The 12,674-nt window shown below is 37.8% G+C and overlaps 6 protein-coding genes across 6 annotated transcripts; 4 read left to right on the top strand and 2 right to left on the bottom strand.

Moving 5' to 3' along the window:
* Positions 1-389: 389 nt before the first annotated feature.
* On the top strand, positions 390-1,673 carry ETT1 (Ett1p; the record flags this gene model as incomplete). The annotated part of the gene is made up of 1 exon (XM_455807.1): positions 390-1,673. The coding sequence occupies one exon, from the start codon at positions 390-392 to the stop codon at positions 1,671-1,673; it is 1,284 nt and encodes a 427-aa protein (XP_455807.1).
* Positions 1,674-2,015: 342 nt separating this feature from the next.
* Positions 2,016-2,642, top strand: BET3 (TRAPP complex core subunit BET3; the record flags this gene model as incomplete). Its single annotated transcript, XM_455806.1, has 1 exon — positions 2,016-2,642. One exon carries the CDS (start codon positions 2,016-2,018, stop codon positions 2,640-2,642), a length of 627 nt encoding a protein of 208 aa, XP_455806.1.
* A 151-nt stretch (positions 2,643-2,793) lies between these two features.
* Positions 2,794-4,968, bottom strand: GPT2 (bifunctional glycerol-3-phosphate/glycerone-phosphate O-acyltransferase GPT2; the record flags this gene model as incomplete). The annotated part of the gene is made up of 1 exon (XM_455805.1): positions 2,794-4,968. The coding sequence occupies one exon, from the start codon at positions 4,966-4,968 to the stop codon at positions 2,794-2,796; it is 2,175 nt and encodes a 724-aa protein (XP_455805.1).
* Positions 4,969-6,487: 1,519 nt separating this feature from the next.
* RSB1 (phospholipid-translocating ATPase RSB1) lies at positions 6,488-7,600 on the top strand (the record flags this gene model as incomplete). The annotated part of the gene is made up of 1 exon (XM_455804.1): positions 6,488-7,600. The coding sequence occupies one exon, from the start codon at positions 6,488-6,490 to the stop codon at positions 7,598-7,600; it is 1,113 nt and encodes a 370-aa protein (XP_455804.1).
* A 474-nt stretch (positions 7,601-8,074) lies between these two features.
* Positions 8,075-9,220, bottom strand: KLLA0_F16060g (type II protein arginine methyltransferase; the record flags this gene model as incomplete). Its single annotated transcript, XM_455803.1, has 1 exon — positions 8,075-9,220. The coding sequence occupies one exon, from the start codon at positions 9,218-9,220 to the stop codon at positions 8,075-8,077; it is 1,146 nt and encodes a 381-aa protein (XP_455803.1).
* Positions 9,221-9,971: 751 nt separating this feature from the next.
* On the top strand, positions 9,972-12,560 carry KLLA0_F16038g (uncharacterized protein; the record flags this gene model as incomplete). Its single annotated transcript, XM_455802.1, has 1 exon — positions 9,972-12,560. One exon carries the CDS (start codon positions 9,972-9,974, stop codon positions 12,558-12,560), a length of 2,589 nt encoding a protein of 862 aa, XP_455802.1.
* Between the last annotated feature and the right edge of the window lie 114 nt (positions 12,561-12,674).

Here is a 12,674-nt window from a genome sequence, read left to right as displayed (position 1 = left end):
AACTCATCGGAAGGGACTTGAAGCCACAACTGTGATGTGGAGCTTGATAATTAAAAAAAAAAACAACATTTCACCAAGTCACGTGTATAAATACATACACGTGACTTCAGATCTCAGATTCACATTTTCTTTTTCAAATCGCCTTTCACGAATACAGTATGGAATCAGCTGACAGGCCGTGCCAGTAAGCATCAGATTTGAGCGTGGCATGGTTCAATTTTATTTAACGACACATTTTACGAGATGAGATTAGAGATACATGCAGTTATATAAATTGCTGGCAAGTGCGATGTATAAGTCGGTCCTGTTTCTAAACTCAATTCACCACAAGATCTCACGTGATAAAGGCTCTACGAGAACAACTAAAAACAAAGATAAGAACTGCAAAGATGGCTAAAAGAGCTTTGGGATTAGGCAAAAGTAAGAAACAAAAGAAGCAAAAAGTTGCTGTGCCAGAAGAGCAATCTTCTGAGGGAACGGTACCAGCACCATCTGCAGCAAACCAGATTGAAATTGCATTGGATGAAAACGAGGATGCCGATGATGAGTTAGTCCAACTAAAGGGTTTGTGGGAAACTTTCCTGAAGGATAAAGATAATCAGCTATTGTTAAATGGTGTAGTGCACGAATGTGACAGATTATTGCGTCTTCAGGACAATGATAGCACTATAAAACTGAGCGATTTGTTTCACTCTATTTATGCGCAGGCTTTGGCAGAGCTAACAGTTTTCCTTCCGGAAGAAACCGATGACGAAGAGAAGAAGTACGAGAGAATGAATGAATTTTTCGATGCTGCTTTGGAAAGGTATAGACTTGGCGCTGAGAAATACCCGGAAACTCCTTTGTTATCTTTAACGCAAACTAAAATTATTTTACAAAGAATCCCCTTACAGTATATATCTCAACTCTCTCCATTGGATCAAAACGACGAGAAGTACAAGCTTTATGATTTATTAGAATCGGCAAAGAGTTCGTACACTCTTTCGTCAAATCAGCATCAATTGGCATATGATGTGCTGTTAAGTTTCTATGACTTGCTAGACATCATTGAGACATTCGAGGATAAAGAGGAATTGGAAGATGGGTTGGATAGCGATGATGAAGGTGAGGAATTAGTAGAGGTTGTATTGCACGAAAACCATCCACTAACGAAAATCAAGAAAAACATGAATCAGAACTACGAGTGGTTGAAAGAAAATTTGTTGAATTTGTTCAATGACATATCTTCATCATTTTGCAACAAGGTCGGCCCTGACATCGATAAAGATCATCCAACAGTAGTTTTGTTCAAGAGTATCGCGCGTACGCTTGGCCAACTTTACTTAAAACTGGCCGAGGAACCATCAAAAACTTTTGCTGAATTGATGTATGATAGCGACGATGAAGAGCAAACTGATAAGGAGGCTCTAGAGAAGGCTAAAAATGCACAATCGAAAGCCATTCCATTGGTTGAATATGCTATCAGGTACTTGCAAGAAGCGAAAGTGGAAGATGAACCTCAAACCTGGGTCGACGTCGCTGAAGCGATCATTGATTTAGGGAACCTTTACGATTACGAATCGAAAGAACAGGAAGACTCTTACAAGAGAGCAGAGGAAATTTTACTGAAGGCTAACAAGGCAACTCATGGTAAATACCAAGTTATCCTGGACAATTTGTTGAACAAAGATTAAGTTTCCCCTCAATGTATAGTGGAAATATTTAGTTTTATAGAAAAACAAGAATTAAATTATTATAATATAACGATATGTGAACATGAACACCCTATGATTTGTGTTACGGCACTGGCATCCTATATTCTGTATGCTTTCAGCCATATTTGTATGTCTAAGGACTGTACTCATCACATTCTGCAACTTTTAGTATTACAATGAAATAAAAAAAGTTGAAATCAAAGAACATTCATTATAATATTGAACATAATCGATTAAAGTATAATTGAAGGGTGCTTTCACAGGGAAGGGCTATCTTATAGTGAGGAAAACACACATTCCAATCAAGAAACCGGATTAATCATGAACACTACCACGGGCACTTCGAAAACGGCCTCTGCTGCTAATACGACAAGTCTGGCATCCTCAAAAACCATAAAACAAATTGGTGAAACCGTATGGAAGAATCGTACTGTTAAGATCAACGCGGAGCTATTTACTCTAACGTATGGATCCATAGTTTCTCAACTATGTCAAGATTACCAGCGTGATTTCAAGAAAGTAAACGATCAATTGTTTTCAATGGGCTACAATATTGGAATAAGGCTTATCGAAGACTTCCTAGCTCGTACTGCCATTCCAAGATGCGACAACTTTGTCACCACAAGTGAGGTGATCAGTAAGTGTGCATTCAAAATATTTCTAAATATAACTCCACATGTCACCAACTGGTCCAATACAAAGAACTCTTTTTCTCTAATATTCGATGAAAACCCTCTATCCGACTTCGTTGAATTACCTATGGATGCGTCGAAGGAGCTATGGTATTCTAATATATTATGTGGTGTTCTAAAAGGTGCCCTGGAAATGGTACAACTGGACTGTGAGGTGTATTTTGTATCTGATGTGTTAAGAGGAAATACACAGACTGAACTTAGGGTAAAACTAAACAAAGTTTTGAAAGATGAGATGCCTGCAGGGGAGGATTGATCTCTGCATACAACATTGGTCAAGTAATTGTATTAGAATCTTTACTCTTTCATGTAACGTGGTAAGTTATCTAATTTAAACGTTATGCATTAGTTAATTGAAGATATCTATATGTGAAGTGGAATATAATAATGAAGACCGGAATTCTCTATCAATCTTCCTCCTTTTCTCTGCGTTGCCTGATCAGTGACGCAATTTTTGAATGTGGTTGAAGCGGTTCAATGTCGACAGAGCTTGTAGGAAAATCTTGATCTTCTGTTTGATAACAATGAGGACCATCAGAAAAGATAGGAATATCAACTAAAGAACCCCTTGAATTGATTTTGGAAAGTGCATTAGATACACTAGAATCATTTGAATAGACCGAAGATGAACGACTTCTAGTGTTTGGTTCTTCATCAGCTTCACGATCTGAATCTTTATCCTCTATTTCTGAGCCATCATTTTCGAAGAATTCTTTCCGTAGCTCTCTTTTCTCCTTCAAATCTGGGAAAACCATTGGACCTAAATCATTACACACCTCAGTAATATCTTGACTAAGCTTCATCCTGGTTTTCTTTAATTTCTCACAAGTATGACCGGGATAAAGCAAAGACACTAACAAAGGTGGGAATGATTTGACTATATCCATCCCAATTTCTCCGGTAACAAAACTGACATACGTGGCGAGAATCAACACCACATAGCAATAGATAAAGTACAAGAGTTTGCTCTTGAAGATAAAATGTGGAACAATTAACCAGTTGTAGAGAGATGGGTGTTTCCTTGTGATATAAACCATGATCAATGAATATATTGTGTATAGTGTTGGAGCCATTGATATAGCAACGACGATCTTCCAAGTGGCAATCAAATCTTGTCCTTTAATCTTAACGGTGGATTTTTTCAACCCCTCAAGGGCCTTCTTTCTGGAGAAGTACTTACAAGTAATGAAGATGGGGCTGAACAAAATGACACCAGGGAAAGACATTAGGACAATAAAGTAAACTTGCACGCATCTGATTAACAATGTTACAAGGACAATCCATTTTTCATCCTTTGGGTGTAAGTTCATGATTTGGTGGTCTTTCAAACCCATCTTGAAAAGCATCCTGTTATAATCTTGAATAGCCTTCTTTAGATGTTGAATTCTAGGTTCACCTTTAAATTTCGAATAACCAACAAGCAATCTTCTATTCATCTCAACTACCAATGGTAACGGAATTCTATGATTAGAGTCATTGTCACTTAATGGTAACGTTGAACCCGTAGTGGATCTTTTCGAAAGTTGGTATAATCTCCTCGCCGTTTGCACAGCCATAAGGGTATCGTAATCATCAGCATTCATTGTCACGGAATAAAGGGCTTCTTCAATTCTCTTTAGAAGACTCGAGGTGGCACCTCTGGGATCCTTCAAATACGCAGCTCCCATCTCACCAGTGACAATAATTGGCTCAGTGTATTCCAAAGTAGCTCTAGATCTGAATTTGTTTCTGTGGAAGTAATGCAATCCGCATGGAACAACATGAACTTCCATCGTTGGATCAGCTGCTGCAGCACCTAGTGCCATAATAGCGACACCAGCCTTTAATGGTAGAAGCGAAGGTCTATCGTGAGAACCGCCTTCGGGGAAGATACCGACACAGCCTCTTGTGTGCAAATGGTTAAACACATTTTCGAACACTTTCGAGTTATCGATCTTTTCAGCGTATAAGAACGATGTTGGTTTCGATACACAGTTTTTTACCCGGTTGTTATCAGGGAACGGTTTCCTCAACCTTATCGTTTCATCATCGACAACTGTTTCAATTTGAGCGCTACCAATGTAACCTGGCAATCCGATCAACGATTTCGGAGTGAAATGAGAAGTAGCTCGTACTGGTCCTTCAAAAGACATCAATTTGACCAAAGTCGGATCAGAATCATAGTTTGGAATATAAAGCTTGAAGTGTGAGGCCACAGGTGCGAGATTATCCTGAACTCTAGGAACCGGAATTGCACCGGTCCAAGATCCAAACAATCCCACAAATCTATTGTTCTTCATCGAACCTTCAGCGGTAACAAAGCACGTCTGTTTTGAACGAGAGCCAGTAATCTTCCTAGTCTGCGACATGACTAAACAAGCGTCAATGAATTGATTCGCATGTGGTGCACACACAAGGATCGTTGGGGTATTTTTTGTGGGGACATGGTACGAACCACGGACTTGAATCTCTCTGAAAAAAATCGTGAATACTATATCGAAGATGAACACCGCTACATCGTATAGCCACGATCTAAACGTATACTTCTTACCGGTATAGTCATTACGGTAATTCGAATCAACATGAGGTATCTTAGCTGCCATGATTGGCCTTATTCCTCCAAAACTATAAATCAGGGGAATATTCGGTCACGTTCAACTCTACAGTTGACAAAGAAGATTAAACTTCTGCAGCTGATAAAAACCAGAAGTACCAAGTATATATATCTAGTATATATACAGACCAAGAGATGATTAATAAAGGACAGCTAAAAGAACACAGGGGTGCTTTATCCAGAACGCTGTGATCCATCAAGGTGAACTTCTAAAATGCAATTCCGACAGTAAATAGAAAAACAGTTCGAAAATCAAAGAAAAAAAAAAGATTGGAAAATCTAATATAAGCCGTTCAAGGATCAAATAAGTTCGATTACTTATTTTGTTCCCTTGCCAAGATCTAACAAGGATATAATAGCCCACAGAAGGAATAAGGGCTGGAAATTTCAAAATTAAGGAGGCACATTGCACAGGCATCGCATATAAATTTTATGCTATGTTATGTTATCTTCATCGTCATCAAAAATCGTATCCACGTGACCGCACTGTGTTAATATCAGCGGGTAGCGAAGTACTGGATTCCGGTCTTAATTGTCCAATGCTTGGAGCTAAGCCCGAGTCACCGAGAATAAAAATAGGATCCTATCGGTACATGATGTCCGGGTAACAACAAGTGCATAGCGTGAAAAACTGGTTTTTTTCCCCTTAGGAAAGCTAATAATATGACGAGGACCCCCGCCCCCGCCCCTGTCCACAGAAATAGCTGCAATGACTCGAGGAATGCTAGGCAAATATTAAAGGAAAATCTTACAGTCAGGTGCATTCGCTGTATTTACGGTATATACAACTCATCGGAAGAAAGATAAAGAGAAAATGTACAGCATGCTGTTATTCTCAAAACTATCATCAGGGTTAGGTTTGGAAGAGTAGGTCAATGGTGAGTGGCATTGACAATGTCAATGCCATGGTCCTTTAACGTCTTAATGGTGCAACTTACGGCAGCAGAGCATTAGTTAAAATATCTTGTATCTTACTTTCCGGGAATGTAGATGAGATGCAATGTATATCCGCATACTCGCGGTATTCAAGTAGGTATTGGGAAAGTATTTATTTTTAACAGGATGAATGGCTTGCTACAATTGGGGGCGGTGCTGAATTAGTAAATGTGCATCGCATCATCAGTCATAGGGGAATTCTTTCTTACAGATGCGTAGGAAATCCTGATTCATCAATTCGCAGGCCGTATGGAACTGTTTCTATTCTCATTTCTTTTATACCTTTTTCTTTGTTCTGCGAATTTTGATTTGGGATTCAAATATATATATATATAAGCATCGAATATACATGATATCATGAAAGCTGTGTCACCGAAGTTTTATTAGTAAAGATGTTGGTAAAATTTGATCTCTCGCAACTATCTGTCAATAGATAAGTCCAACTATCGAGTGAGACTCTTATTTGGCTTCAAATATCATTCTGTTTATATATTTACAGTTAGACTTTAGCCGGGCACATTATCGAAAGGAATTAGATATTAGCTAATTGATAATCACTTTTTTTACTTTCAATGTCAAGTACTATAGCCAGCATAGGTACTGCTGTTGTTTCAGCGTTGCCCACGGCAACGATCAATCCTGATGATGTTAACTATTATTCTGGTACAATGCCTAATTTAAGGTTTAATTGTACCATGGCAGCTATTTTCGGTGTTTTAGTGTTTTGTCATGCTTTTATCGGTGCATTTACCAAGCAATGGTGGTTTTTTGTGTGCTTTATATGTGCATGCGTCCTTGAAACAATCGGTTACGTTGGTAGGGCTTTGTCTCATCAAGATGGTGGTCCGCAGGCAGATTATTTCATTATGCAGATTGTTTGTTTGACCATTGCTCCAGTTTTCACTATGGCCGGTATCTATTACCAATTGGCAAAATTGATCGAAATTTATGGCCAGCGTTACGCTTTGTTACCAACTCCGATGTCTTATTCGTACATTTTTATCGTTTGTGATATTGTTTCGCTTGTCATCCAGGCTGTCGGTGGTGGTACATCTGCTTCTGCCGTTAGAGAACTGAAAAGTACCGATACCGGTGACAACATTTTCGTTGCTGGTCTTGCCGTGCAGGTGGCATCGATGACGATCTTCTTGGGCCTATGGTTCCATTTCTTGTACGAAGTTTACATCAAGACAAGAGCTGAGTATTTGGGTATATCGCATTGGAAGTGGTTTCAATTATTTAAAGTGTCAAGGTTCGACGTTGATCACTTGTTCAGAGAAAAATACGCAATGGTCAGAGAAGGTCATCGTTGGACTTTCCATTACTTCAACTTGGCTCTTACAGCAGCGGTATTGTTCGTGTATGTTCGTTGTATTTACAGAGTCGCTGAGTTGGCCCAAGGTTGGAATGGTTTCTTAATTTCTCACGAGTGGTACTTCATTATCCTTGACGCATTGATGATGTCTTTGGCCACTGTGGTTCTAACGGTATTCCACCCAGGCTTTGCATTCATGGGTAGATCAATCGAGATTCCAGTCACTGGCTCTAAGAAAAATCAAGGAGAGAATGATAACGAATCCAAAGCATCTCTTCCTGAGAGCAATACTGAAACCAATGACGTGAAAGGCCCTGTTTCAGATGAGAAAGCTGGTGTCTTGCCTGGTATATTCAGAAGAAAGAAATAAGGAAGACTGTCGAATTATTCCTTGCCACTCCGCTCAAAGGGTTCGCCAAAAATATATTCTCACCGGTTGTAACCCTTGATTTGAAAGGTATGCAACGTCCTGAATTGCTCTTAATAAACATATTAATGGACTATCTCACTTTCTTTCAAAATGCACTCTTTCCAGACACTAAATGAAAGATAAATTGTTTTAATAATAGACATATATGCGGATTAGCATGCTTTCACCATTTGGGAAAATCTCATTGGATATCACCACCTATTACCTAGTTTTCTTTCCAATTTATGAGGAATTATAGAAATACCACATTACACACTCCAATATAACAACAGCAATAAAATGTGTACAACAAATTCAGAATCGTTTATTTGAGTGAATGTGAGTGGTTTACATACTTAAGATGTAAAGTACACTAATCAATTAATTGTTGCAATCCCCTACTTACCCCTGTCACATATATATAACGCCAGCCCGTTATCCTCGGATTACAGCCAATGTCGAATCATGTAAATATTGTCTTGCTATATTGATTGAATTACTTGGATCACCATCCAATAATTCTTGACTCTCACCATAATCCATCCACTCATTAGCGAAATCATGTAAGTCTTCCGATTCCAAAGTTTTCGTACCTTCGGTAATCTCTGTGTACAATTTCTTAACTTGTTGGAAATCGGTGATAAAAGTTGAATTGTCTCTATGAAGGAGATTCTCCTTAGTCCAAGGTTGATATAAGTGACTTGAAATATTTGCTTGTGTTATTGGATAATTTTCCCATCCCATCATTAGCTTGATTATGGTAGCTATGTTTGGCGACCATCTCTGTGGATTGTCAATAATAAATAGTTTGTGCTCCGGTATCGTACGGTGTAATTGAGCAAACAAATGCACTAGCCGAGTCGTTATGTATAGTTCATGCCCTTTATAATCTTTGTCTAATTTCAAAAGATTAGCTGTCATATGACACCAATAATCCATCTCTTGGAAATCTTGTTTCATGAACCCTTTTTCTGGATCATATTCGATATATGCTTGTAACCATTTCTCAAGCTGGGGATCGTATTGAACCAAATCACAGGGAAGAAATTTCACGACATCGTTTATCATGGTAACAAAAACAGGATCCTCAATCTGATAGTTCATATGGTTAGATAGAATACCTTCTTTCATTATTCGTATCTTTGGATCATTTGTGCTTTTAGTCATTGCGTCAATTTTGGTATCATAAAGTGGTACCAAGTAGTAGTTTAATCTGTCATATACATCATCGGTCACAAATTTCTTGAAATAATTTACTACATGCTTTGCATTTTCAATGCCAGCATTTAGATCAGTGTATAAGCACACAACATTAAGATCGTAATAAGGATAATAGTTGAGCTTGTATTCAACGTGCAACCAACGTGCGAAGCAATGAGATAATACCGGTTGTAACCTATTAACTTCATTTATTTGGGCTGCAGATTTCTTAGTGAAAAAATTATGGCTCCGCAAATTGGTTAGATTGTTCCACTCTATGAAATCTCGCAAAGTTGCATTGAATGGCTCCTTTGGTAAACCCTTTTGTAAAAGTTCTGTTATCTCTAGTAGTGGCAGCGATGCCTTGGCAAATCGGCTCATTACTCTGGATTAGATGATGTAAAAGATCAAAAAAGTTATGATATAAATGGGGTAAGGCAAGGGGTAGAAGTTCAGTAAACAGTTCCAAAGTTACTTCTAGTGATTTTTTCGATACATTGAGTCTCGTGTAGACCACTTATCCACTATTCTTTGCGTGCAATGGTTCTGATTGTTTTTATCCGTTATAATGCGATTGGAGATGAAAGACGAATATTGTTGATGGATAATTTATGACTTTTTTGTTTCATGTATTTAAAGAGAGAATAAATAAGATACAGTAAGACTCGCCTGTCGCTGATTAAGAACTGTTATCTACTTTAATGACCACAGGGTAATGAAATCATGTACGTGCCCAATTCTCTGATTTTTTCATCTTGAATTCTTTCTTACTGGTTTCAGCTACCCATAATTCAAACAGAGACATGCGACAGATTTTTTGGGATAAAGAATTGTGATCAAAACCTTCACTGTAAAGTCGGAAGTATCACCGCACAGTTGAATTAGCACTAAAGCAATTCAATGCGCTACTAGTGTTGGTATTAACATGTGCCATATGTTTATATCTCTTTACTCTTCCGTCATTTGCTCTCTGTATTAATATAGCTGCAAACGCAATGACCGTTCTTTTCATGTAAACACTAAAATGAAAACATTAGACATTTCACAAATCACAGATCACAGATCATTTGTATATAAAGGCAAATACACAAAATAATGGTCCAACTAGAGCCATAAGTAGCTATAACCAGCAATGAGAGAGCCATTGGATAACCTAAAGATTTCAAGGATCTTTGGTTCTTCTTCGAACTCGAGGACATGCTTTTCTGCAGCAAAAGATCTCATTGCCTATGCGGCATCAGGCGGTGTGGTAGTGGCACAATTGGATTTCGATACACAGCAGATAATCAAACAACGATTCTTTTGCGCTTCTTCGAAATCACTTCGTCAGGAATCCCATTCACCCACAAATATTGCCAAGGATTATTATGGGTTAATAAAGCCTGAGCATAGTATTAGTATTAAAGGTGATACCTGGAATGACTCGGATGAGGCATCAGAGAAAGCTGTTACAATAGGTTCAGATTTATCACCAGCTCGATGCTCTCCATCTAAAATTAAGGACAGAATTAAGGATATTTCATGTTTATGTTTCTCTGCTGATGCGAAATTTTTGATTGTGGGTGAAACAGGTCATCAACCAAGAATTTTACTCTATTCAATGGCACCGGATTCTAATGATTTTCCGGTATTCGTAATACATCAGCATAGTTATGGTATATCTCAATTGCAATTTCATCCCGATGATAGCACTATCTTTACCAGTCTTGGATTGATTAATGACGGTTTCTTGCACATATGGAAGTTATCTACCAATAGTATAAGATTAGTGGCCAGCAATAAAAATTCTACAATTGTGCTAGGACTAAATTGGTATAAGGATTCTGCTCTTGTTACATATGGTGTCAGGCAAATCAAAGTATGGAAGTTTGAAAACACCAATAATACTGCAAACAATAAGCTGACGATTCCTAGAACAAGAACGGCTATCAAGGGCAAGAACATTGTGCTTGGTACTTTGATTGAATCAACATTCATTGACTCCGAGTGGCTACGTGACGATCAACTATTGTTTTTAACCGATTCTCGTCAAGTTGTACTATATCAGAATGGATCGCTTATAAGTCTTTACGAACTAGAAGGTGATAAGCAATACGACAATATTCTAGTAGATTGGGACAATGACAAGCTTTGGTTCTCGTATGATGAATATGTAGATAGTATACCCTTAACACATGTTTTGAACCATCAAGAAAGATTGAGACCAGGAAGTGGCAGCTCCTCTATTAGGGGTGCAAGTCCAATAAAGAACAATTTATTCGATCAAAAATTTGTTGATACAGAAGCTTCAGTTCGTGATACACATAAAATTCTCATGATGAAACTGGTAACGAACAAAACTGTATTGTTTTGTACATCTAAGGGTGAAATATCAATCATAAATGAGACAATTAAGCCTATTTCAAATCCATCTCTAAACGATATAAAAGTGTTCAAAAAAATTAACAATGATTTGGCTGTTCTTTGTAGCAAGAAAGGAGACATCAAGCTATTTGATGGCACCAAACTTTCCAAGTACGAACTTGATATATCAGACCTTTCTTCTGACGAGGAAATAACTTCTCTGGATTTCAGTGTGAATGAAAACTATTTTGTTGTTGGTGATTCCACAGGGAAGTTATCTGTATACAAAGATAACGTATGCGAATATCAGAGCAAAGTTCACAGCGCTGCCATTAACGGTATCCAAATATATGAGAAAGATGCTTTCAAAATTGTAATCACTATCAGCAGAGACAGAACAATGAACTTCATAGAACTACGAGCTGGGGAATGGAATATTTGCGAAACAGTTAAAGACAATAAGGGGAATATTATACAGCTTGAGATGTGCGACAATAAGTTATATACAATTTCGAGTGATAGGACTGTATCTTGCTATCGGATAGATATTGTCGACAATACCTTAAACGTTTCAAAAGAAACCATCCTTTCCGTAAAGAATTCTCCATTGAGATTACAATTGACAAACTCAGATATCATTGTGTCACGCTCCGACAAAACCATGCAAATATTTGATAAAACCTCGAACAGTACTCCTAGATTATTAAGATTGTTGGATGACCAAGGGGATGGGATTTTAGTTAACCATTTTTACGTTAATGCCGACAGTGACCAGATTTTATGTTCTTCTTCATTGGATAAAACGATAAGATGTTTTAGTTACACTACAGGAAAATGTCTTAACCAATACTATGCTCACGCAGATCCGGTAGTTGGAATGACAACCGTTGCCAATAAATTTGTCACTGTTACAGGGAATGGATGCTTATTTTCATGGGAAATAAGACCAGAAGAAGAAGCGGACGAGATAAGCGGTAAACTTTTGGATTTATCAAGTAGCTATAGCAGCAAAAACACTAATACTATAGTGTCAGCGCCTTCCACACCTGTTCGTAACCCCAAACCTTTCTCACCAGTGAGACTTCAACATCCAACTCCCGCTTCTTCCCCTTTGAAGAAGGAAAGTCCACTAACTACCAAGAAAAGAGGAATTATACCATCGAATCAATTGAAATCAAACTTGAATAAACCACAAGATATACTTTCAAGTCTACGGCAACTCAGAATATCCTTAGTAAATGAGGAACAGATAGATAACATTGATGAAATTAGAAAAGAAGTGTCATTAATTCATAACCTTATTGAGCCGCATGAGCATATACTACAAAAATTTGGTGACGAATTGGTGCAATTAATTGAATCAAAAATAAATACTTGAACCCATTTATAAATGTATTATGGTATCAAAACGTATATACTCACGGAGTTTCAATGTTTGAACCTTCTTTTAAGCTGGCGCGTCTCATAGTTTTATTGATGGAGCAAAAAACAC

This window comes from Kluyveromyces lactis (assembly GCF_000002515.2).
Source record: "Kluyveromyces lactis strain NRRL Y-1140 chromosome F complete sequence".
In the NCBI taxonomy this organism is placed as follows: Eukaryota; Fungi; Ascomycota; class Saccharomycetes; order Saccharomycetales; family Saccharomycetaceae; genus Kluyveromyces; species Kluyveromyces lactis.
This window is presented reverse-complemented; position numbering and strand designations above follow the sequence as displayed.